Genomic DNA, 27,742 nt, shown 5'->3' with positions numbered 1-27,742 from the left:
TCTGATAATGTAATGTAAAAGCCGAACTAATGCCCAACCGGTCGGGCAAGTTTGGTTCAACATGACCAACCGTATATGAACCAACTGGACGATCACATCCAAAGTTGATGCATGTTATATACACGTAAAGACTAGTCTATTACCTCAAAAAAAAAAAAACCTAGTCTATTACTAACATTAAACGCATAATTCCACAAAGCAATTGCTGGTGTGCAGCGTGCTACATGCCACATTATGATAAAGATCAGAATTGAACTGTATGATTGTATGATGGTGTGGTACATGCCACATTATGATGGCCCAATCCAATCTATCACATAATAAAGCATGGCCATGTCATTTGCTCCAACCCAAACCAAACCAACCAAGATACTTCAGTTTCCAGAGACACATTCCCCACTTCACTACTTCACTTCCCAAATCCCTCCACACCCAAATCTCTGTCGGACCAATGGCCAAGGTTCAGCTTCGTGAACTGGGCAACACTGGCCTCAAGCTCAGCTGCGTCGGCTTCGGCGCCTCCCCTCTCGGCAACGTCTTCGGCCCTGTCTCCGACGAAGAAGCCATCGGCTCCGTTCGCGAAGCTTTCCGCCGCGGCATCAACTTCTTTGACACCTCTCCGTATGTGACAACCTCATCTTCCTCAGTTTTCATGTCTTCTGTTTATGTTTGGTTTGTATTAAAACATGTGATAAAGAAAAAGTTTGAGGCTTTGTAATCCCATGTTTAGTTACAACATAAAAAACTGAAGTGTTGGGATTTGGGTCAATACTGATCAGATAGTTACCATGAACACCTTAAAAATTCCCATCATATCTTGTGTTTGATCTAAAGGAGTACACATAGTTTGTTAGTTTGATTGAATTCATACCTGGTTTTTGTTGTTGTATCTAGTTTCATGTTTGTGTTGTAAAAAGTTTGAGGCTTCGTAAACCGATATTTAGTTATAACATTCATTATGAAGTGTTGGGATTTGGGTCAATGCAGATAAAAAGTAAACTACAAAATTCCCATAATTTTTGTGTTTGATCTAAAGAGTGGACAGTGTTTGATGTTGCATGATTAGTCAAATTATTGTGTTTGGTTACGTTTTTATATGTGGTTTTTTGGGCCGATTTTTAGGTACTATGGAGGGACGTTGTCAGAGAAGGTGCTTGGTAAAACACTAAAGGCTCTAGGAGTTCCGAGGAGTGAGTATATTGTGTCAACAAAGTGCGGACGATATGCTGAAGGTTTTGATTTTAGTGCTGATAGAGTGACTAAGAGCATTGATGAGAGCTTGGAAAGGTTGCAGCTAGAATATGTGGATATATTGCAATGCCATGACATTGAATTCGGGAATCTTGATCAGGTGTTTTTGCTATATCTTGTTTTAGTACAATGTCTATTAGTTTTGTTATCCCTCAAATCTTTTGCTGTGGGACTCTCGAGTACAGCAATGTGTAGTATGGGATATTGATCTGCTGTGTTGTTGTGTTTTGGTTTGGAACAGATTGTCAATGAGACAATTCCTGCTCTACAGAAACTGAAAGAAGCGGGGAAGGTCCGTTTCATTGGTATCACGGGACTTCCTCTTGATGTTTTCACATATGTTCTTGACCGGGTACCACCTGGCACAGTGGACGTTGTTCTGTCATATTGCCATTACAGTATTAATGATTCAGCACTGGAGGATCTACTGCCTTACCTGAAGAGCAAAGGTGTTGGTGTAATTAGTGCTTCTCCACTTGCAATGGGGCTTCTCACTGAGCGTGGTCCTCCAGAATGGCATCCAGCATCTCCTGAACTCAAGGTACAGTTTCTCAAGATGACATTTTGTTTCAGGCCTTAGTGGATCATCTTGTTCACCAGTTTTCCTTAAAATTTCTTATTCTCATAACTGATTTAATGTGTTTTACAATGTTGCAGTCTGCTTGTCAAGCTGCTGCTGCGTATTGTAAAGAGAGAGGGAAGAATATATCAAAAATAGCTCTGCAGTACAGCTTGTCAAATAAGGATATCTCGTCAGTGCTGGTTGGCATGAACTCTGTTAAACAGGTTCTAATCCTTCACGTAGCTTTAATTTTCACAACATCATGCTAAGTAAATAAATTATGTGTACGCATTCACATTACTTGAGATAATATCCTTCTTTTCTTGTCATAACATGTCTATAAATACATGGTCGAGTTTCAAATGCTAGTGTTTGGTTGCTTAAGCAACTGGGAATTACAGGGATCGTAGAACTGAATTTTTATGACCTTCTTTCTAAAATTATTAATCATATTTAATACGGGATGACCGAATTTTATTAGCTTCTTTTCGGTAGTACATAATATGCAATATGTCATCAACACTTCTTGTCAGACAAGCAAGAGCTAGATTAAGTTCACATATAGCTTTGAATAGTTGAGGGTGGAGCTGATATAGGATCAGAGAGCTCCCTTGTTTCTAAGATTGTTCTGATTTGAAATATCATAATGTAGTGAATCGGTCAACAAGTTAGTCAGAGAAACAGAACAAGCACAACAAACCAAGAGAAACAACCACAAAGAAAAAAACACAAGAACACAGATTTAAGGTGGTTCAGCAAATAGTTTTGCCTACATCCACTGGACAGAAACACACTTCCACTATATTAATAATGGGTACACAAGAAAGACTAAGAAAACAAAGACTCTCTTCTCTTCCTATCTTTCTCCTCTCTGCCCTCTCTCACCCTCTAACTGAGAATGGAACACACTTTGCTCTTTGTCTCTGTGATGCCTAAACTTAGAGCATAACCCCTCCTTATATAGCCATAAGGACAAACATGTTTCCTCACCAAATAGGAATCATATTCCTAATAGTGGTAGGCTGTAAAGCCTCCTCCTTCTACAGGTAAACCATCATCAATAAGGATTCCCTATTTTTACCGGAACACCATACTCTAAGAAACCATCTTAGGAAAAACACATGGGCTGGAAACCCAACACATAAGTGGCTGAAATGTAATCCTAATGTTAATGCCACTCAGTCTCCAACTGCCTCCCCCGATTCCAGGAACTGAAAACAATGAAGTAGTTGTAGCCTCCCTTGGAAGTAGTAGTAGTAGTCTCCCTCGGAGCCCGATCTGTTGGTGGTGTGGTAGGCGTATGCCGTGGAGGTGGAGGCGGCTATGGTTTTGTAGGTCAGGAGTGGTCCACCTGGTAGTAGTAGTCTCCCTTTGTAGTTATGGAATAAAGTATATGCACAAACAAATTCCAAGTTTGTCAAGAATATAGAAAATTGTCACTAATAATTTTGGAATTAACCTTTTTCTTTTCTTTCAAGAATGTAGAAACAATATCAATCACTACTAGCATGGTACCCATGAAGTTAGAAATTGGCTACCCACATTAGAATTTTTTATTTAAACTATTAATTCATTATTATTTTCTGTAATATTGTATTTTTCTTTTTGTCTCAGTTACAGTTCCCTAGTTATTATAAATAACTTTCACATTATAATTCTTTTCAACTCACCCTACTGCATCCATTTTATGATGCTATTCATTTTGAACTTTTATGACTTCTACACTAACGTTTACCAACAGATTACATTTAGAACAAGTGCCTAGCAGGAAGTGCCTTTTACATAGTTCTCCCTTCTTTTTAGCTCTTTTCTTAAATTTATTTTACGGAAATTAGGATATTCTAAGAATTATCGGGTGTTCTCATCAACCATTGCTACACTGCTTAGCTAGATTGATGAGCCTGATAGATGTTGATTTAGATACACAGCTAAAATTTTATCTGTAATCTACACCCGATTGTTGCTCATTGCCTTTGCTCTTGTTGTTGTAGGGAACATTTGGTCTTTGATGAATCATATTACTATAAGATAATTTACTTTAGGGTGAGTGTGCATGGGATGAATAATTTCGAGTCTTGGGGAGGCAGTAGAGGGAACGAGGGATTAACAGATCAGTAAGGTGAATTACAAAGTATGATTAGAAGAAACAATAGGTGATTGATGAGGCGAAAGGAGGAATATGACTCAAGACATTAGGAGAACTAGGCGGTCAAGAATGAAGAGAATCTGAAGAAACAACAGTGCATTAGAAGACTGAGAGGCTTGAGAATCAATATCTTGTTTCGAAAACAATTGTGAGTGGCAGGTAAACACAAAGTAAAAACTTTTATAAGAAATAAGGAAGATAATGATGACACAGTAGTACTTGTACAAATTTTAGGGAGCTAAAATAGGCACTCCAACTTTTACAATCCACACTCCAACTTTCCTATTTTAATAAATTTAATTTTTAGTAACAAGTGTTTTGTCTTATTACAAAAATTTTACTAAAGAAGGAAAGTAGTAGTGTGGATTGTAAAATTGGGAGTGTAAATGTCACAACCCAAATTTTAATGTAGGAAGGAAAACCTGTATGAAGTAGAACATATCTGGATACAAAGGTTTAATCAAAACCTAAATCCAAGCATGTATATCCTTTATAATAATCTCTGTACCCAAGAGAAAATATTCTTTATGCTTATAGGGAACATTTCTTTTTCCAAATGAATATTTAGAAGCTTCTCAGTGGAGAAATATTCTTTATTAATTAAAAGGAAATATTTTAAAAAGATAAGTTGAGGTAGAAACAACATCAGAAAATATTTTAAATGAGCATTTGGTTAAACCATTCTTCAACTATTTCTCCACGTTTTCTCTCCCTCATCCCTTTGTTCAGGAGTGGACGAATAATGCCAAGTTTCCAGTGTTATTTGATCTGCTTTGGAGGAATATTTTCAGTTTAGTGGATGTAGAACTGAAACTTGACACATCAGATTATAATTGACTGGAATCCGTGAAAGCACCATTAGCTGAGTAATTGCTTTTTTCTTAGCCAGATAGTAATAGGATTTAGTGGAGTAAACATTCAAGGGCCAGACTGAGCATCAACTAAAGGTAAACCATTGACATATGGAGAAGTATTGAAGCTTGATTCAAAGTATTTCAAAGTTTACAAGAATCTTTTTGAAATCATTTGATTGTTGTTACATAGTCTGAGATAATTTTATGAGACTGTGATGCTTACTGTAAGATTATAGAATCTTGCAGAAAGTTAAACAGCTCGTATTCCTTGATTTCCTTCCTTTCCAAAGAGTAATTCTACTCGAGTATTACCAGTTCCCTGATTGCCAAGAAGTAACTTGTGGTGGACTCAACAGATTCAACACCTTCTATCAACACTAGGAAATTCAAGACTCCAAAATTGGAAGGCGAGGATTGTCCCTCAATAGGTAGTTGACATTCTTCAGCTTAATATAGAGAAGAAGATGATGATGACTCACAGTGGAAGTGATAAAAGCAAATAGGCTTCGCGAGTTTGTCATTTTAGCAGAGAAATTGATGAATCTAGGGAAAATCAATCTTCACATTTCACATGATTAAACTGAATCTGAGTTACCAAGTGAGGAGATACTTTAGCGACTGAATTCTTTAAAGATGCTAACAAGATACGTAGTCCAACCACAATTTAATTATAGCAAGTTTGCCCATATGGTGATCAACTCTTTAACTGGGTCTACTGTTCCAGTTATTGGTTCTGGGACTGACAACACATTTTTGTCTTGTTAAACTTGCAATAATTAGAAGTTAGAGCCGCTTTACGATGATTGCTCTTTCTGACTTGATATGTTGAGTTACTGCTTGGATGCTATTATATCAATTCTTGTTTCTATATTTAAAATAATCATGTCCAAAATCAGGTAGAGGAAAATGTTGCTGCTGCTGTAGAGCTCTCAATTGCTGGGAAAGACAAACAAACTCTATCAGAGGTTGAAGCTATTCTGAAACCTGTCAAGAATCAGACTTGGCCTAGTGGAATCCCGCAGAGCTGACAATTTTGTTGCTCTAGCTTGCCTGTAATTATTTGTAACTTGTACTGTTACGCATTTCGGTTGCCTGAATGGCCTAATGGCAAGATATTAATGCTTTAGGAGCTGGACTAAAAGGTTTGGATGAATCAATAAAATGTGTTGTATTTCCAAATTTTTGCCTGGTGTTCTCGTTGATTGTAATCCTTTCCAACATTTGAGGCAGATTTTCATTCAATTCTTAATCTAGTCTATAGATTGCCCACCTGTACCCTGAATTTCTACCTATTCTGCTTGAATTTTTTGGGTAGCAATTGTTTTCAGCATGCATCATAGGTCACCTTCACTATCCACATTATGAGGCATAACTTGATTTTGTTTTAAAATGATATTAACATTCTCAGTTTTCCAGGTTGATTTTTTGTTAAAACCATATCGACATTCTCATTCTCCAGGTTAATCACAGCCACCTTCGATATACTGACAATGAGCCATGCGTGTTAAGGTTGAATACTTAATTGTTGGAGCGAATTTTATTATTTAGTCTAGAAGACATTTGCATTGGATTAAGAAAGGAGTTGTGGTTTGATTTGAGGCAAGTTGCTTTGGAACACAACAAGTAGTTGGAAGTTGTAGACTTGAGTAGGATCACCACCTCTTGAATCTTGATAGTTCATTTTAAATAGAAGATGTGATTTCTTGGAATTATTTGTTAATCATGTAAGAAAAATGATTTCAGAACTTTCTGTTTGAACAGTCGACTTCAATTTCCTTGGGGACCTTGCTCATCAAAGTCCCTGGAAGACTTCTAAATTTATAACATTGCTGTCACAGATATTATACTTAATAGGACCTACATATTATGAGCTTATCTTGACAGGAACCTTGCATCATTACTCGTATTATAACTTTTTATAAACAACCGGTAAGCATGTCATAATCAATGAGAATTTATATGTATACATATATAGGTTCTCTTTTGATGCTTTCAGTTATGAATTCATCCTGAAGGAAGACATGAACTCAAGGGGTTTATCTAAAATGAAGATTGGTTCGAACGAAAGAGCTGAAACTTACCAAGAAACTTGATGTCGAAAAATTGATACATTGGTCATTCAAGCTTCCTTTGATTTGATGTACTGCTCATCCCTTTTCTCACTGCACAAATCAACTCAACTTAAAATACCAAAACTAAGTACAAATGCATGGAGGATCACATGGTTTGTGTCAAAGCCGACGGTTGCACACTGCGGCTTTTCTGTCTGCATTATATGGCCTACCATCACTTGCTGAATAAAACATACTCACAGAAAACTCAGACTTCTAGAGATTGACTAAGCCAGGAACTAATATAAGCCTATAATAAAGATATCATTATCAGGTGACTGTTTCAGATTATGTCTATATTTCCCTCCACTTAACAAATTATAAAAAAAAAACACTGATTGCCAGACATGAAGATGACTATCAAACTTATCCACAAAAGAGCTGGTACCATACGATACCGTAGGCAGGCATCTTAGTTGGACTTGTGTAAGGAAGGTAGGACATATGATGTGATAAAAGTTTGCCATATTGATTTGGATAAATTGACCAATCAACTTTTGAAATTAATCTAAAGATCGACAGAAGCATGTGGCATTAGGTGTATGTATTATCTTATATAATTCATCCCTATATATACAGAACACAGCTAAGGAAACTGTCATCCCAAGTCTTCATATCCCCATTACTTACAGAAACTCAGCTAAAGAAACTGTCATTCTCAAGTCTTCACACCCTCTATACACACCAACTATGGCCATCAAATTGCTGTCAACCATCCGGCGATCTCTGCTTACATCTAAGCTTTCAGGTGCGGCTACTACGAATGTCCCAAAGGGCCACTTGGCTGTTTATGTAGGAGAAGAACAGAAAAAGAGATTCATCATACCAATATCATACTTGAACCAGCAGTGGTTCAAAGAGTTGCTCAGTTTTTCTGAAGAGAAATTTGGATTCAGTCATCCAATGGGTGGCATCACTATTCCATGCACTGAGGAGACCTTCATTGGTTTTAGTCGTTCTGGCTTACATTCCTTATGAAGATCTTATCTTAGAGATATAGCTGATCAAAATCAACAATTTTGCACTATGAAGAGTTGATAATGAGTGACTTGACATGTAAATGTTATTTTTGTATTGTTATACTAAGAACTAAATTCAAACTCGTGAAAATTCACACGATCTGATAGTACTAATTGGACTGAATGTTGAGCTGTTTGCTCTTCACAATTATTTCCAATTACATAGTTTTAATTTTAGTTCTTAGTATAACAATACGTCGTATGCCGCAGGTCAAGGTCATGTTTGCTCCTCGTACTTGTAATGCTGTTACGCATAGACTTGCTGCAATGGCTTTTGATTCTGATACTCAGGAATTATGGTCTAGACCTCCTCCTTGTATTCTAGATGTCCTTCAGAAGGATTGTAATCTTATTACTTTATTATGTTCTCTTAATAAAGCAGTATTTTTCATCGAAATTGTTTTTTAGTTCTTAGTATTCCTTGGGTTTCTTATGCAGACCTTAGAATCAATATGTTAGAAGAAAAAATTATAATCACATAATTAATAATTAAGAGCATCTATGGAGTTTTTTTTTTCTGTTTCTGTTGGTGAATGAATTAACCACACAAATTTAACTTATATTGTGTCAAAGCCAGTTGCTGAATATTGGATAGCTTAAAGAAAGCTATTGAGTATCGATGTTCTTCACTTTCTCCAAATTATGTAGTTCTATAAAACCATGGATCAACCACAGAAAAATAAAACTTTGCTTTAATTGGGGAAACTAATTAGAAAAATCAAGAATGGTAATTCTGTATGCCTTGTACAAAATCCATGTTTATGCAGTTTTATCCAGCCATGAACAAATCTGGTGAATTTAGAGTCGAATACTGGTCATAGAATGACCATGTAAATTAGTCACGAGGGGACCCAAATATAATGGTTTAGCTAGTCAAAAAGGCAATATTCCTAAAGTAAAAATCATGATATGGATCAATTATGGAGTCTAATTCATATCACCACCAGCAAAAGCTTAATTGTTTACTGAACGTGACTATATAAGGAAGATACTGAAGAGAGTTAAAGTCCAAGTTCAGAGATTATATATGTGCACAATGAGTCATGATATTTTAGTATCTCCTTTAGTAATTGGTCCTCGTACTTGTGATTTTAGGAGCTCCGGAAAGGTCACCACAGTCAGCACTGCTTTACTAATTATTATTGAAATATCATTCAAAAACTAGGCCATTAGTTAGCAAGAAATGCTAATCGTTTGAGGTGGCTATAACTAGTCAAATATAAAACTGCTAGACGTTTCGAGATGGTTGCCAAGTTTAAGCCATATCCTATGTGCCGCCAGTCACTGACTTGAACAAACAAACCCACAGAAATCTCAAATTGGTCACTACAGAGTAGTCCAGCAGCAACTAGCAGATGGAACAAAAAACGTGTGATAATACAAAATTGGCGGCAACTAATATTTTGAATGATTGGTTTTGGCATCTACATTGCAATTTCCTCCATATAGTCAGTTCTCATATGCAATTTGATAGTACATACATGGAATACGTATATCAAACTTATCTATTTAGTCGGTAGACTGTGGACATTTAAATTGGAATTGGATAGATGAGTGGTAGGGAATGATGTCATGCAAGTTGCAACTTTATTGGAAAAAATTGATTAATGACATTTGAGAACTAGACTTGAGACACAAGCATGTGAATCTTAAGTTTGTGTGTCCTCTTAGTCTAAAATTCTTTGTATAAATAGAAGCACAACTGAAGAAGTATCCCAAGTCTTCTCTATTATAAGTTTTTAACAGCTTTCTTCAAATCATCCAGTATCCACAGTTCACACATACAATGGGAATCAAATTGCTATTAGCCATCCGACAATCTCTCCATCAGGCTAAGCAATCAAGTATGCCTACTGTAAATGTTCCGAAGGGCCACTTTTCTGTTTATGTAGGAGAGGAACAGAAAAAGAGATTCGTTCTACCAGTTTCATGCTTGAACCAGGAGTGGTTTAAAGACTTGCTGAGCTTTTCAGAAGAAAAGTTTGGATTTACTCATCCAAAGGGTGGAATCACTATTCCATGCACCGAAGAAGCTTTCATTGGTTTCAGTTCTTGTTTACATTCCTTGTAATGAGCTGCTTTAACCTAAATAGATTATTAAAACTCTCCAATTTCGCTGCATGAAGAGTTGGCAATCACTTGTAATTGAAGAGATATTGAAAGGTATGAAGCTTGATACCTTTCTCATTGAGATCATACTGATTATATACAAGTGTAGGATCAATATAGATCCATAAAATCAGTGATTACAGTAAATACAATAGCAATCTAGATCCTGTGAATCAGCAATTAGAGATTACACAGATTGATAGAGAAGAGAAACTGATGCAATCAACAGGAATCTTGAGCAGATTTTATGGAATGTCTATCACCCCCCCCCCCCCCCCCCCCCCCCGCAAGCTGATGGTCCTAGAACGGACTGGAAGCTTGTTGAGAATGTAGTGAAAGCGTGCAGTGGGCAGGCCCTTAGTGAAAATGTCTGCAAGCTGGTCCTGGGAGGAGACATAGTGTACTTGAAGCTCTTGACGAGTCACCTTTTCCCTGATGTAGTGGTAATCAACCTCAACATGGCGAGTTCGGGTGTGAAAAACCGGATTGGAGGCAAGTGAAATGGCACTGATATTATCACACCATAATGTTGGGGGCAGAAGAGGAAGGCCCAGGTCCTTAAAAAGAATCCGGAACCATGAAAGATGGGCGGCAGTATAGGCAAGCTGACGATACTCCGCCTCGGTGCTAGAACGAGAGACCCCATTTTGTTTCTTTGAACTCCAAGAAATCAAATTTGAACCCAAATAAATGCAAGTTCCACCTGTTGAGACTCTTGTGTCCAAATCACCAGCATAATCGGAATCACTGTATCCAGTCAAGTGTAGGGTGCTCGGAGTATAGAACAGACCATATGTAGGGGTATGCTTCAAGTAACGCAGAATACGTTTAACCGCAATCCAATGGACAGTAGTTGGAGAGTGTAGAAACTGACACACCTGATTAACATCATAACATATATCCGGTCGAGTGAGAGTTAAGTATTGAAGGGCTCCCACAACACTCCGGTATTCCATGACATCAGATAAAGGAACGCCATCCTTGACACTCAACCGCTTGCCACTAGATGGGGTAGAAACAAGAGAGGCATCCAACATGTTGGTACGGTGAAGCAAGTCCATTGTATACTTAGTCTGGGTAAGAGTTAAACCCTTGGATGATCTTTCTGCCTCAATGCCAAGGAAATAATGCAAGGAACCCATATCTTTCATCAAGAAAAGTGTACTCAACTTGGAGATCAAGGTGTGAATGTGAATTATATCAGTGCCTGTAAGCAAGATATCATCCACATAAATAAGAAGAAAGAGCTTCACATTCCCAGACTGATAAACAAACAAGGATGAGTCGGCGTTAGATGCTTGGAACCCCAATTCCTCTAGATACGCCGAGAAACAGGAAAACCAAGCACGGGGTGCTTGTTTCAGCCCATACAGGGAACGCTGCAATTGACACACATGGTTTGGATATTTGGGATCGACAAAACCTTGGGGCTGCTTCATATAAACTTTCTCAGATAAATAGCCATGTAGAAATGCATTTTGAACATCAAGTTGCCGGATTGGCCAGCCATATGATACTGCAATTGCTAAAATCAAACGAATGGAAGAATGTTTGATTACCGGGCTGAAGGTCTCACCATAATCAACACCCTCTTGCTGCTTGAATCCTTTGGCAACTAACCGAGCCTTATACCGCTCCACACTGCCATCAGACTTCTTTTTGATTCTGTAAACCCATTTGTTAGGAAGCACATTCATGGAGGGAGTATAGGGAACCAATTTCCAAGTACCTGCATGTTGGAGAGCATTGAATTCGGTTTCCATGGCAGAACGCCATTCTGGTTGCTTGGCTGCTTGGGTATAACAACTGGGTTCAATGTGATGGGTAAGGGGATGGACAACCATAGCATATTTGGGATTAGGCTTTACAACCCCTTGTTGGCTTCGGGTGACAGGACGAGGATGGATAGGTGGAATCGGTGGTGGATGAAATAAGGGAGGAGGAGAGGGTGGGTCTAGATTTTGCGGTGGTGCTAAGATGTTTTGTGGTGAAGATTGCGATATATGATCAGATGAAGGATTGGGAGGAGGTTGTTGTTCCCGTAATAGTCTTTTACGGCTTTGGTATTGAATAATGGGACGGGTTTGTGGCTGGGTGGGAGTATTTTGTGGGATGGTATTAATTGAAGTGGGATTAGAGTTTAGAGACGGAGAGGGAGGCTGAGGGAATGGTGGAGGTGGAGTGGATAAGGTTGGGCATGGGCCTAGATTGGGTGGAGAGGGGGTAGTTGTGGTAGTGGTTGTAGTTACGACTAGAGGGTAGGAGTCTAAAGATGGAGTAGCCCGAGGAGGTGTAGTGCCGGCGCCATTGGATTCTCGGAAAGGAAAATTGGACTCATCAAAAATTACGTGACGAGAAAGGTAAATTCGACCCGTAGAGAGATCAAGACAATGATACCCTTTGTGATTTAAAGAGTAGCCAAGAAATAAACATTTAGTAGATCGAAAATCCAGTTTATTTTTGGTATAAGGACGGAGATAAGGAAAACATGCACAACCAAATGTGCGGAGAAAAGAATAATTAGGAATAGTGTGAAATAATTTTTCATAAGGAGAGGAAAAATTTAAGACTCGAGTTGGCAGACGATTGATAAGATAAAGAGCCGTATTCAAGGCCTCAACCCAATAGGGTTGGGGAACGGCAGAATGAGCAAGAAGAGTTAAGGTTGTCTCGATGAGATGTCGATGTTTACGTTCCGCTAATCCATTTTGTTCGGGGTGATGCGGACAAGAAAGACGATGATGAATCCCTTTTGTCAAGAAGAATTTCTTGAATTGGTTACTTGTATATTCACCCCCACCATCAGTTTGGAAGATTTTGATTTGATGAGAAAATTGGTTTTCAATGTAGGTAAAGAAGCCAACAAAGATAGAATAGACGTCAGATTTCCGTTTCATTGGAAAAAGCCAAGCATACCTTGAAAAATCATCAATGAAGACGACATAATACTTGAACCCTTGAATGGAAAGAGTAGGAGAGGTCCAAATATCGGTATGTATTATTTGAAAAATAGATGTAGTAGCAGACTCTGATAGGGAAAATGGCAATTTTGTAGCCTTGCCCAAAGGACATGAATGACATTGAGATACTTGCTTCTTATTTGATAATAAAAGTTTAGAGGAAAGATGACTAAAAATATTGCTAGACGGATGCCCTAAGCGAGTATGCCACACATCAGCAGTGACTCGTTCGGCAGAAAAAGAGCGAAAAATACTTGATTTATTGGTGGATGTTGGACCTTGATGAACATGATAGAATCCATGGCTACTCCGACCCTCCAAAAGCGTCCTCCCAGTGGTTAAATCCTTCACATAGAAGACATGGGGAAACATTAGAATATAGCAAGAGTTATCTGAGAGTAATTTATGGGCATATAAGATATTAGCAGAAGATTGTGGGCAGTATAGAACATCATTTAAAGTAAGGGAAGAAAGAGTGGAGGGGAGAGATGTGTTCCCAATCTTAAAAATTTGCAAACCTTGCCCAGAGACTACACCACCGACAGTATCAGAACCATTATAGGATTGGGAATTGGTGAGGTTGCGATGATCATTGGTGATATGGGTGTTGGAACCTGTATCCAGTAGCCAAGCGGAGGAGGTATGAGGAGTGGCAGAACCAGCAACCATAGAAGATAGACGCTGAGTTGGGGTACGGCCTTCATAGGCCATATTCATTCGATGATAGCAGTCAATGGCAGTATGACCCATGCGCTGGCAGATTTGGCATGGTCCTCTTGTGTCCTGAGTGAAAGCGGATCGAACAGGTGGATAGGGACCAAGGATAGAGCCACCCCGAGAAGGAGAGTGAGAGCTTGAGCCACGAGCATAAGTAGATGGCCCGGAGAAAGATCAACGATTTAGATTGTTAGACCGGCCACGAGTATAAGAGCCACAACGGCCTCGAGAGCCACCCACAGAAGATCGATTGGTGTGAAGTGCTGAAGGAGTGGAGTCCAAACCGGCAAGAGCTTGATTATTGATCCGGCTTTCGGCGCTTAAGAGCAAGGCCTCAAGTGCATCATATGTAATCGGGGTGTCTCTGGCCTGGGCTGAGGTCACTGTATTCTCAAATAAAGAGCCAACGTTGTTCATAATGACAGAGATCAGATCCGAATCGTCAACAGGGTGACCAGAGAGTGCAAGTGTATCAGCAACTTGATTAATTTTGTCAAGAAAATCAGAGATCGACATGTCTCCCCTGGTGGTGCGAAGCAATTGACTTCGGAGCTGCAGAATGCGATTTTGATTAGTAGAGGCATAGCGGCGAGCCAGAGAAGTCCAAGTGGAGTGGGCGGAGTAAGAGCGCGCAACAGTGGCTAGCACGGAAGGGGTGAGAGACCCATTAATCCAGCCCAAAATCATCTGGTCAGTGGCTAACCAGTCTTCATAAGCTGGGTTAACCTGGTCAGTGAGAGTGCCGGTGGGATTACGAAGAAAGGCCGATGGGCAAGGGCGGGTTCCATCTACAAACCCCATGAGATTGCGACTTTTGAGGAGTGGAGTGATCTGGGCAAGCCAAAGAGCATAGTTGGATCTGTCCAATTTAATTGTAAGAAAATTGGACACGGTGGTGGTAGTGGTTTGAGATATGGGGTTGGTGGAGGATGGTGGTAGATCATTGTTGGCTGATTCAGAGGGAGGGAGGGGATCTTTGTCGTTGGCCATGAGGAAGAGGGAGGGAGGGGAAAGAGAAAAGCTTGTCGATTAGACAGAGGCTCTTGATACCATGAAGAGATATTGAAAGGTATGAAGCTTGATACCTTTCTCATTGAGATCATACTGATTATATACAAGTGTAGGATCAATATAGATCCATAAAATCAGTGATTACAGTAAATACAATAGCAATCTAGATCCTGTGAATCAGCAATTAGAGATTACACAGATTGATAGAGAAGAGAAACTGATGCAATCAACAGGAATCTTGAGCAGATTTTATGGAATGTCTATCAGTAATTTCCATCTTTTTTTTTTTTGTATTGTTGTACTGAGAATTAAATTGGAACCAAATTCTCTTACAGACTTACACCAGTACTAAATTAGTTACATTACTTGCTTCTTCACAGTTTTATTCCTACATAATTGAAATGTAATTTACTCAGGAAAAGAACAAGTAGGAAAGGAACATTATCGCGCGCATACGATATATTTTAACCTTCAGGACCATGTTGACACACTTAGGGAGGACTAAAGAACTATCTGATTGGAAGAGTCAAGAGACTAACACTCATATAGATATTGTCTATCCATATCCAGGTTACCAGTGCAGTACTCAGAAATGGATCTCGGTCTCTGAAAGAGAGCCTGATAACCCCTGATTCGAAAGTTGATCAAGTAATTGGTAGCTGAAATATAATTCTTGGATGTTCTTCTCTGCATTACAATAATATGCTGCTTTGAAACCATAGCCAGCCCCAGAAAAATTTGGTGTTTTTTTGTAAAATTATCAGGAAAAATGGCATATTATTGTCGGGATCACCACTCATAATGCTACAACATATAGGTGTAACGACCCTAAAATTTCGAGCTTCAAAACTCAAAATCTTAGAATCGTTAAACACAAAAATAATCTCAATGAAATCGAAATCATTTTAATGTCGCAGCGGATCACATCTGAGTTTAAAATATAACTCAGTCAAGCCGATTATTACAAACCCAAATGATAATTCAACATATAACAAATGGAATTGTATAATCCTCACAACAACCTCACAAATAAAATCACACCAAATCTCACACACAATCCACGCTGGAACCTCACCACGACTGGATGCGATCGACTTCGAGTTTTCGGAGTCGTCACTCAATCACCACTACTCAGCACCTGCGGAAGTATTCCCTACACCATTGAAATTGGTGCACCGGGATTGCAACACAAACCCGGTAAGCTTTACAGCTCGTATGAGTAAAATATTAAGATAACTCAAGTCTCATAAAAGACACAACTCCACATCAACACAGTATAATGAAAAATCATGAGAAAACGAGCAACCCATCTGGTTACTCTAATACTTTCACAAAATGGTATCTAATGAGCGCTGGTACACATCCGTTACCCCTCACTTAGTATACCGCTGATGTTGGGCAACCACCCGCCACCCAACATCCAAAACAAGCTGAGTACCCATGATCAGATAACCACCCGTTACCTCATGCAGTACTATGGCAGACAGACTAGAGCTCTAACTGTATCGTAACTTTCGCCCGGCCAAAGGCTAGGTTCCGACTTGCCTCACATGTACAATAATCTCACATCATATTGTACCACACATCACGTCCGAAGACAAATCACAATATTTCACATTTTCCGTGATAAAATCACATGTACAATAATCTCACATCATATTGTACCACACATCACGTCCGAAGACAAATCACAATATTTCACATTTTTCGTGATAAAATCATGTACAATAATCACTCATCATATTGTACGTTTTAAAACTTTCACGATATATCCACAATAAAAATCATAACAGTATATTATATAGCAAACTATATATATTCGTACTTATTTACCATTTATACAATATATACATAGTCCACTATATCCTATACATGTCATATTTCATAAACACCTGAAAATTACGTACGATAATCTCACATCATATCGTACCATTAAAATCACACATGCACAATTTTTCTGTCACCGAGATGACTATTTTTAATGAATTAATAACAGTATGTAATTTAATGAACTATATATATATATATGTATTTATTACCATTATACTATATATACGTAGTCCACTAAGTTATATACATGTTGTAATTCATTAAATAAACACACTTGCAAAAATGTTGAATCACCACGAGGGTAGATTCGTAATTCAGTGAGATTTTACTCACCTTAACGACTCGAGCGTAAATCCACAATTCCCGATGATATTTCCTTTCCTCGATTTAGCGATCACCTTGAAAAGATAAGACAAGCATTTAGAATCGTTTCGTAAACCTTTAAATGCCGAAACAGTAATAATCGGTTACTGTTCAGCAATTTTCGGTTTTACGAAATTACTGTTCACTATTCACGGTTACTATACAATACTCAATTAATACGTATTTCTGTACGTATAAGTACTATATACGTATTTCTGTACGTATAAATACTATATACGTATTTCTGTACGTATAAATATTAAATACGTATTTCTGTACGTATAAATAATAATACGTATTTCTGTACGTATAAATATTAATACGTATTTCTGTACGTATAAATATTAATACGTATTTATGTACGTATACGTACGATTTAAATGTAAATACAATCTCAGTAAATAAAATTTACTAATTACCTTTTACAAATTACTTTTTACATTTAGCGAAAGTAATTTATAATTACATTTACCGAAGGTAAAATTTAATTACATTTACCGTAGTAAATAAAAATTACATTTACCTTTACCGTACACAGTAAATTACCAAAATACCCTTCTGTCAAAAATGTTCACTCCGCCGCACGTGGCGGCGCGTGTGGCACACGCGCCACCTCCGGTGGCCCGCGCGTGGGGCCCACGCGCCGACACTCCCAACAGCGCGTGTCGCACCACCGCCGTGCCTAACCTCTCCCCCTCCTCCTCCCCTATCTTCCTACGGTCCTAGGCAGCCCCTACGCCACCCCACACCTCCACACGCGCCGCCTCTAGGCGGCGGTAACTCCTCCTCCTCCAAACTCTTCCAAATCGCAACCAAACAACCACAAATCGTACAACAAGCATCACAACAACCTATTCATGCTAAACCTCACCTCAATCGTGCTTTAAAACCACCGGAGATGGCTTGGATAAGGCGGAGGAAAAGTCAACGTCTTGGTGGAGCTCCGGTGTGCGGCGAGAGAGAGGGAGTCGACCTCGGGGTCGCTTGTGCGGGGAGGTGCGACGCCTCCTAGACCGGCGGTGTGGGCCACGTCTCCCTAAGGGGGGAGATCGGTGGTGAGGCCGATGGTGAGGAAGAGAGAGCTCGGGGGAAAAGAAGGAAAAGAGAGAGAGAAGAAGAGAGGGAGAAAGAGAGAACCGAGAGAGTGAAGAGAGAATGAGAGAAAAGAGAGAAAAGAGAGAAAAGAGAGAGAAAAGAGAGAAAAGAAAGAGAAAAGAAAGAGAAAAGAGAGAAAAGAAAGAGAAAAGAAGGAAAAGAAAGAGAAAAGAAAGAGAAAAGAGAGAAAAGAAAGAGAAAAGAAAGAGAGAAGAAAGAGAGAAGAAAGAGAGGGGCGGCGGAAGAGAGAGGGGAGAGAGAAGAGGGTTTTCTGAAAATAGAAACCCTATTTCACAAAATGTCCTTTATACCCCCCTTAAAATCGGAAACTATCTTCCGTCAATAATAACTTTTACACACAACGTCCGATTCGAACGCGTCACATATCCACGAACTCGTATCGACGAGCTCTACAACTTTCGTGAAGAAAGTTTTCGCAACCGAGCGACGGAATAAAAGTCGATAAATAAGTTGTGAAAATGTAACGTTTTTACTAAATAAACGTTCTGAAACGTTTCTGTTCGAGTTTCGAATTTTTGTAAGCGATCCAAATTCCATTTTTATTGAATTCCACAACTTAATAGAAATTAAACAATCTAAAAATCGTTCCGAAAAATCGGGTTATTACATTCTACCCCCCTTAAAGGAATTTCGTCCCGAAATTCAATCTCACTCAACAAATAACAGTGGATATCTGGTCATCATGTCTGACTCTAGTTCCCATGATGCATCACCCTCGTCGTGGTGACTCCACAATACCTTGACTAGCTCCACATCTTTCCTCCGAAGCTTCTTTGTGGACCTATCCAGGATACGAACCGGCTCGACCACAAAGGTGGCTTTTTCTTTCACCTCAATGGTGTTATGATCGATCACATATGCGACACATCAGGATCATACTTCCTCAACATGGAAATGTAGAAAACATTGTAAACGCCCGACATGCTAGTAAGCAAGGCTAGTTTTCCCACCTTCTCGAGAATCTCAAAGGCCCGACATACCTCCGCCAACTTTTCTTTCTTGCCGAATCTCACTACACCTCTCATAGGTGCAACTTTCAAGAGCACATGATCACCGATCTCAAATTCCACATGTCTCCTCTTCAAGTCTGCATAGCTCTTCTGTCTACTCTAAGCGGTCCGGATTCTATCTCGAATAATCGAGATCTTCTCCGTGGTTTCCTGAACCACCTCTGGGCCCATCAGTGCCTCATCACCAACTTCGGCCCATCAGATCGGAGATCGACATGGCCTACCATAAAGTGCCTCATAGGGTACCATGCCGATGCTGGAATGGTAACTGTCGTGCATGATACCCACCCAAGTACCCTATTTGTATCGGCAACACGATAAGGAAATCTTAACTCATCGAGTTCACCACCAGCACCACAGAATCACCACCTTGGACTAAGAATTACTCTCAAACAGTTCACCAGAGAATTGACTAATATACGCAAAAAGGTTGTAGAAAATTCTACCACCACCACAAGAGAGAGATGCATCACGCATCCTACCCCTCTCATCAAAACTTACCGTCGAAAATTAATTTCAGCTTCTTGCTTTCCTGAGTGGTGTGCCACAATTTACAAGTCAGACCAAAATGGTATTTATCCCACAACGGTGGAACATGAAAATTAAGCGAATTTACAGCGCAAAATCCTACAAGACCGCGACCGCGATATACTTTACCCCCTAGTTCATACATGCCTCAAATTCATGACATACGATCCCACACAAACGCCCCAGTGGCATTATCTAACATATTGATTTCCCCCACCGTCGTAGTACTAATAAGTTCTGCAATTGATTCAACAACAGAAGCTGGTTATTGGTTCTATTGTCTCCTCAAAATCAACCCAAAAATGGTTGCTACACCACCACTCTAAACAGTTGTTTCTTTACTTTCATTAAGAACTCTCATGGCCAACGCATTCGGCCAAAATAACTTCTCTGCAAGCAGTGATATAATTGATTACTCTTTATTGTAAAATTTATCCCTTGTTGAACACTTCAGTCAACTTCTCCCTATCCAACAATAAACAATCTGATGTATAGAGGAAAAGAACCTCTAAGTCTCCAACATTAACGCCACTTGCACTTGAAAAGAAAATTTAGTCCCCAACCATTTCTTTACCAGTTAGAAGGTACTTGTCACGACCAAATCGTTAAAACATCATTAAGCTAAGGTCATCTCATACCTTACCTTCGATAGAGTCACTTCACCGCCATTGCGTCTCATTTGGACCTGTGGCATTGTGAAGTTCCAATCCCCAACACCAAAATATTTAAATCCTGAAAGATCAGCATTCTCAATTAAATGCTCATCTAGCAAAATAATTAATTCGTGACGTCAAAATGAAATCTCTTTAACACATTAGATTTCTTGCTCAGCCAAGAACAATGTGTAACTTCAATTGTCAAAGTCCGAAACAAAACGAGTTAGAACGTAACAACGACGTAATGTGAATCTCAGTTTAATAATTGTATCACCACCTTAAGGACGTATCACACACATCATCAATCCTAGGTAAATGATACATAGTCTTGATGGTCACCCTAATCATTCCCCTTTACTTCACACTCAACCGCATGAGACTTCTTTCTTATTCACGAATAACACCGGCACCACTCAAGCTGAGACACTAGGTTTGATGAACCCTAGGTCTAATATGTCATCTATCTGCTCTTTCAATTCTTTAAACTCGTTCTTTCCCAATCCCATAAGGCGCCTTTGTTACAGATGCTATACCAAGCACATCATCAATAAAGAATTCAACAACTCTCGAAGAAGGTAACTCGGTATCTCCTGAAACACCTCACTATACTCGAATAGTAGAACAATGTTTGTGATAGCTGCTTCTAGATCCACAAACTCCACATTTGCCAAGATTCTAGCTATCATGGCATTATCCGACTCGAGGCACAGATACGAAACTCTGGTATCCTGGGTCTATGAAAGAACTCATCACGTCAACACAATCAATCACCGCGTACTGCGGCCTCAACCAATCAATTCCTCAGATCACATCATAGTGTGGTCCGGAATCACTATCAAATATGCAGAGTACTCTCTACTTCCAATCACAGTAGGACAAGCCGTTCATTGTCTCCAATTTCAAGGAACACTCCAAAAGCGAAGTGACACATAAAGAGTTTCCCATAGGCGTAGGAATCAATCCTAACCCCTCCAACTATCAATAAATGAATGTGGCTATCATCCTCTTCTCTAACTCAGAGTACTCAATCATCACCAAGTAAGTCCCAATACTCCGATCCAATGGTCCGCTACCATATGATCCAAGCGTCATGAAATGACAGCACTAGCAGCTCACTCATGTCTGTGATCAACCTCAACACACGACTATCGTCTCTAATGATAGCAACAAGATCAACTTGTCTTTCCAGTGGAGCAGCCTCCTAATAAAGGTTCTGTACATTGCGGACTCGGCCTGCAGCCCTAACTCGGCCTCGACCTCTCGTCCGTCCTCGGCCCTGTCCACGGCCATTTTCCAAATTCATCACCATTCAACAATTAACACTCAGTCATACATGTGAAGTCTCGAATTCGACAAAATAGATCCAACCAATATCAATCATGAAGTTTCAGAAGAAGGTGAATCATCGGAGTATCGTCACAATACTCTCTACAGGACCAAACCATAAGGTATGGCTCCTAACACTCTCGCGTACCCGACAACATATCTATACCGAGGAGCATGTGATGGGAGCCCGCCTGCAGTCGGATCATCGCTCCTGGATGGTATTGATAATCGCCAAATACGCACTTAGGCTCTGATACCAACTGTCACGACCCGGACCGCTCCGCCGTAACACGATATTGTCCGCTTTGGGCATAGCCCTCACGGTTTTGTTTTTGGGAGCTCAGAAGCACCTTCCCAGCGGGTCACCCATCCTGGGATTGCCCTGGGCCAAGCATGCTTAACTTCGGAGTTCTCCTCTCCTCCGAAGCCATTGAGCCCCCAAAAGGCCTCGCGTTAGATAGAGGTGGGTATGTACATATAAGACGCATCACCCCCTCTCCGTTGGCCGATGTGGGATATTACAATCCACCCCCCTTGGGAGTCCGACGCCCTCGTCGGCACACTCGCACCACACGGCAGAGTGGCTCTGATACCAACTGTAACGACCCTAAAATTTCGAGCTTCAAAACTCAAAATCTTAGAATCGTTAAACACAAAAATAATCTCAATGAAATCGAAATCATTTTAATGTCGCAGCGGATCACATCTGAGTTTAAAATATAACTCAGTCAAGCCGATTATTACAAACCCAAATGATAATTCAACATATAACAAATGGAATTGTATAATCCTCACAACAACCTCACAAATAAAATCACACCAAATCTCACACACAATCCACGCTGGAACCTCACCACGACTGGATGCGATCGACTTCGAGTTTTCGGAGTCGTCACTCAATCACCACTACTCAGCACCTGCGGAAGTATTCCCTACACCATTGAAATTGGTGCACCGGGATTGCAACACAAACCCGGTAAGCTTTACAGCTCGTATGAGTAAAATATTAAGATAACTCAAGTCTCATAAAAGACACAACTCCACATCAACACAGTATAATGAAAAATCATGAGAAAACGAGCAACCCATCTGGTTACTCTAATACTTTCACAAAATGGTATCTAATGAGCGCTGGTACACATCCGTTACCCCTCACTTAGTATACCGCTGATGTTGGGCAACCACCCGCCACCCAACATCCAAAACAAGCTGAGTACCCATGATCAGATAACCACCCGTTACCTCATGCAGTACTATGGCAGACAGACTAGAGCTCTAACTGTATCGTAACTTTCGCCCGGCCAAAGGCTAGGTTCCGACTTGCCTCACATGTACAATAATCTCACATCATATTGTACCACACATCACGTCCGAAGACAAATCACAATATTTCACATTTTCCGTGATAAAATCACATGTACAATAATCTCACATCATATTGTACCACACATCACGTCCGAAGACAAATCACAATATTTCACATTTTTCGTGATAAAATCATGTACAATAATCACTCATCATATTGTACGTTTTAAAACTTTCACGATATATCCACAATAAAAATCATAACAGTATATTATATAGCAAACTATATATATTCGTACTTATTTACCATTTATACAATATATACATAGTCCACTATATCCTATACATGTCATATTTCATAAACACCTGAAAATTACGTACGATAATCTCACATCATATCGTACCATTAAAATCACACATGCACAATTTTTCTGTCACCGAGATGACTATTTTTAATGAATTAATAACAGTATGTAATTTAATGAACTATATATATATATATGTATTTATTACCATTATACTATATATACGTAGTCCACTAAGTTATATACATGTTGTAATTCATTAAATAAACACACTTGCAAAAATGTTGAATCACCACGAGGGTAGATTCGTAATTCAGTGAGATTTTACTCACCTTAACGACTCGAGCGTAAATCCACAATTCCCGATGATATTTCCTTTCCTCGATTTAGCGATCACCTTGAAAAGATAAGACAAGCATTTAGAATCGTTTCGTAAACCTTTAAATGCCGAAACAGTAATAATCGGTTACTGTTCAGCAATTTTCGGTTTTACGAAATTACTGTTCACTATTCACGGTTACTATACAATACTCAATTAATACGTATTTCTGTACGTATAAGTACTATATACGTATTTCTGTACGTATAAATACTATATACGTATTTCTGTACGTATAAATATTAAATACGTATTTCTGTACGTATAAATAATAATACGTATTTCTGTACGTATAAATATTAATACGTATTTCTGTACGTATAAATATTAATACGTATTTATGTACGTATACGTACGATTTAAATGTAAATACAATCTCAGTAAATAAAATTTACTAATTACCTTTTACAAATTACTTTTTACATTTAGCGAAAGTAATTTATAATTACATTTACCGAAGGTAAAATTTAATTACATTTACCGTAGTAAATAAAAATTACATTTACCTTTACCGTACACAGTAAATTACCAAAATACCCTTCTGTCAAAAATGTTCACTCCGCCGCACGTGGCGGCGCGTGTGGCACACGCGCCACCTCCGGTGGCCCGCGCGTGGGGCCCACGCGCCGACACTCCCAACAGCGCGTGTCGCACCACCGCCGTGCCTAACCTCTCCCCCTCCTCCTCCCCTATCTTCCTACGGTCCTAGGCAGCCCCTACGCCACCCCACACCTCCACACGCGCCGCCTCTAGGCGGCGGTAACTCCTCCTCCTCCAAACTCTTCCAAATCGCAACCAAACAACCACAAATCGTACAACAAGCATCACAACAACCTATTCATGCTAAACCTCACCTCAATCGTGCTTTAAAACCACCGGAGATGGCTTGGATAAGGCGGAGGAAAAGTCAACGTCTTGGTGGAGCTCCGGTGTGCGGCGAGAGAGAGGGAGTCGACCTCGGGGTCGCTTGTGCGGGGAGGTGCGACGCCTCCTAGACCGGCGGTGTGGGCCACGTCTCCCTAAGGGGGGAGATCGGTGGTGAGGCCGATGGTGAGGAAGAGAGAGCTCGGGGGAAAAGAAGGAAAAGAGAGAGAGAAGAAGAGAGGGAGAAAGAGAGAACCGAGAGAGTGAAGAGAGAATGAGAGAAAAGAGAGAAAAGAGAGAAAAGAGAGAGAAAAGAGAGAAAAGAAAGAGAAAAGAAAGAGAAAAGAAAGAGAGAAGAAAGAGAGAAGAAAGAGAGGGGCGGCGGAAGAGAGAGGGGAGAGAGAAGAGGGTTTTCTGAAAATAGAAACCCTATTTCACAAAATGTCCTTTATACCCCCCTTAAAATCGGAAACTATCTTCCGTCAATAATAACTTTTACACACAACGTCCGATTCGAACGCGTCACATATCCACGAACTCGTATCGACGAGCTCTACAACTTTCGTGAAGAAAGTTTTCGCAACCGAGCGACGGAATAAAAGTCGATAAATAAGTTGTGAAAATGTAACGTTTTTACTAAATAAACGTTCTGAAACGTTTCTGTTCGAGTTTCGAATTTTTGTAAGCGATCCAAATTCCATTTTTATTGAATTCCACAACTTAATAGAAATTAAACAATCTAAAAATCGTTCCGAAAAATCGGGTTATTACAATAGGTCTTGTAAAGCAACTATTTTATATGTAGCTCAGTTTAACCAGAAATATACAGTATACAGTGCAAGCTCTGGCCTCATGGAGTATTCATGTGAGGAGGGGACTCAGGGGACTCAACTCTAATGGTTTTTGATAACCTAAAAGGTAATCTCAGAGTAGAAATCATCATATGGCTTAATTTTGGGTCTAACTCATCGCCACAAACAAAGGCTTTTAACTAATGAACATGCTGAGTAGAGTAATCCAAGTTCAGTTGTTTTATAATATGCCAATGTCTTAAGTATCGATCTTCTTTGATTGCTCCCAGTTCTTCTAATGTTAAGAGCATCACAGAAGGACACCTTCCTCTGCATTACTTTACTAATAATTAGTTAAAACGTCACTGAGAATTTAGAAAGCTCTAGACCTTTCAAGTTGAGCCACTCTGATACATAATGAGTAATGCAGGTCTAATAAAATCTGCTCAAGATAACTCATAAAATTAGAGACAAGCTTGAGACATTTAGTCTTTGAAAAGAAAACTTGTAAGGACAGCAATAATGGGAGATGCTGCAGGAAAATTGCCAAATAATGCAACAGTGAAATATGAATATAATCGAATACAAGGAACTAACAACCAGCATCTTCGCTGCACCGTGCACATTCTATAAACATGGCATTGCAACTTGGAGTTCAGGCAGCTTCTTAAAGTTTCCCTACTGAGGGCTGAGAAAATACTACATACACCAACTTGACGACCAAAAAACAGTCTAAATACTTGTTCTTGTTGTTGTGTATAGAGACATTTCACCATTTATACGGTAGATGCCACTTGTTCATGAAGAGACAACTGATTGTAATTGGAGTTCTGTTTAAGACAAGAAAAAATGAATCACATGCTTTCCATCCCAACTAATAATAATTGACAAATAGCATACTGCTTAGTTTCTGTCCCTAGCCTGTTGGATCCTGCGCTCTACCATCAAAACTGTTTCTCATATACCGTCACTTTCTGAGTTCTGACTAAACATATAACTCACACAAAACACAATCAGGTGGAAGTGGAACAAATCATGTGTGATGATAAGAACATGGGATTGTAACTAAATATTTCAGATGAATGGTTTTCAAGATGCGTTATTTTTGCCACCAGTTGATCAGTAAATTTTGATATTTCAAGAGTGATTTTCACCGTATATCGATTATGGAATATGACCACAATACTTATTTATCTTCTTTTTGTTCTTTTTTTGTGTGACTATTGTCAATACTTATTTATCAAGTGTCAAGAGCTGGTAGACATATGAAATAGATTTGGATATAGGTACGGTAGGGAATGATGTCAAGCAAGTTGCAATATTCGTTAGAATGGATGACCAGTAACCTTTCAGAAGCCTACTTGAGGGTTCGTGTCACGACTCTAAAATTTCGAGTATGAAACTCAAATTTCGAAGTTATGAAAAACTCTAAAACAATCTCAATAAATCGAAATCATTTTAATGTCACAGTGAATCATTACTGAGTTCAAAATACAACTCAGTCTAATCGATTATTACAAACCAAAATTTATAATTCAACATTATATCAAATGGAAATGTAAAATCCTCACAAATCATCACCACAAGATAAAATGAAAACAACTTCAAGGTCTTCGGAGTTGTACGTCGATTCTGCTAATCCATACCTGCGGAATTATCCCCTACACCATCGAATAGGTGCACCGGGATTGTAAACATAAACCCGGTAAGCTTTGCAGCTCGTATGAGTAAAACAACAATATAACTCGCATAAAAATATATACGAAACTCCACCAAACATCAATCATAAATGTACTCATGAGTCATTAGATGACCCATCTGGTTGTCTAATAAAATGAAAATGTATATGCTCATGAGAAATTGGGCAACCCCTCTGTTTACCCAAATGCATTTATAATACGGGTACTCATGAGCGCTGGTACACCTCTGTTACCCCTCATGATAGTACGCCGCCGACATTGGGCAACCACCTGCTACCCAATATCCAAAATATGGGTACTCATAAGCCGATAACTCATCTGTTACCTCTTATGCAATACCCCGGCAGACAGACTAGAGTTCTAACTGTATCGTAACTTTCGCCCGACCAAGGCTAGGTTCTGACATGCCAACACGTCCGAAGACTGGTCCGAAGACAGAAAAACACGTCCGAAGACATAAACACATCCGAAGACAAGAAACACGTCCGAAGACAAAACTCAATGTTAAAACCACGTACAATAATCATCACATTATATTGTACAAATCGAATCAACATGCTCAATAAATAAATCTCAACACCAAATGAACTTATTCGCAAACAGAATTTATGAAAGTATATAATATAGCAAACCGTATATATGTACCTATTTTACCAATTATACACATATACAATCCACTATATCTTATACATATCATAGTTCATTCATTTTAATTAAGCGTAATCATGAACCTCCGCAAGGGTAGATTCGTCACTGTGAGATTTTACTCACCTTATAATCTCGAGCGTAAATTTCCACGATTCCGAAAGTGAATCCTTTATGTGATGTG

The 27,742-nt window shown here is 39.3% G+C and overlaps 2 protein-coding genes across 2 annotated transcripts in view; both read left to right on the top strand.

The window, feature by feature from the left end:
- LOC126782026 (translocon-associated protein subunit alpha) overlaps nucleotides 1-27,742 on the top strand; it is a 213,912-nt gene that overhangs the window by 5,868 nt on the left and 180,302 nt on the right. The window lies entirely within an intron of this gene.
- Nucleotides 352-6,073, top strand: LOC126782021 (L-galactose dehydrogenase). The gene is made up of 5 exons (XM_050507165.1): nucleotides 352-621; nucleotides 1,123-1,351; nucleotides 1,493-1,792; nucleotides 1,909-2,037; nucleotides 5,710-6,073. The coding sequence occupies exons 1-5, from the start codon at nucleotides 452-454 to the stop codon at nucleotides 5,839-5,841; spliced, it is 960 nt and encodes a 319-aa protein (XP_050363122.1). The 5' UTR covers nucleotides 352-451; the 3' UTR covers nucleotides 5,842-6,073.

This window comes from Argentina anserina, chromosome 2 (assembly GCF_933775445.1).
Source record: "Argentina anserina chromosome 2, drPotAnse1.1, whole genome shotgun sequence".
In the NCBI taxonomy this organism is placed as follows: Eukaryota; Viridiplantae; Streptophyta; class Magnoliopsida; order Rosales; family Rosaceae; genus Argentina; species Argentina anserina.
The sequence above is the reverse complement of the archived record's forward strand: the minus strand, read 5'-3'. Positions and strand labels throughout refer to the sequence as shown.

What these genes read in the sequence shown, in the direction of transcription:
- LOC126782021 (XM_050507165.1), top strand. Translation starts at nt 452, where the DNA reads ATGGCCAAGGTTCAGCTTCGTGAACTGGGCAACACTGGCCTCAAGCTC. An exon ending in AACTTCTTTGACACCTCTCC is followed by an intron (nt 622 to 1,122) that starts GTATGTGACAAC and finishes GCCGATTTTTAG; the next exon opens with GTACTATGGAGGGACGTTGT. An exon ending in GCATGAACTCTGTTAAACAG is followed by an intron (nt 2,038 to 5,709) that starts GTTCTAATCCTT and finishes GTCCAAAATCAG; the next exon opens with GTAGAGGAAAATGTTGCTGC.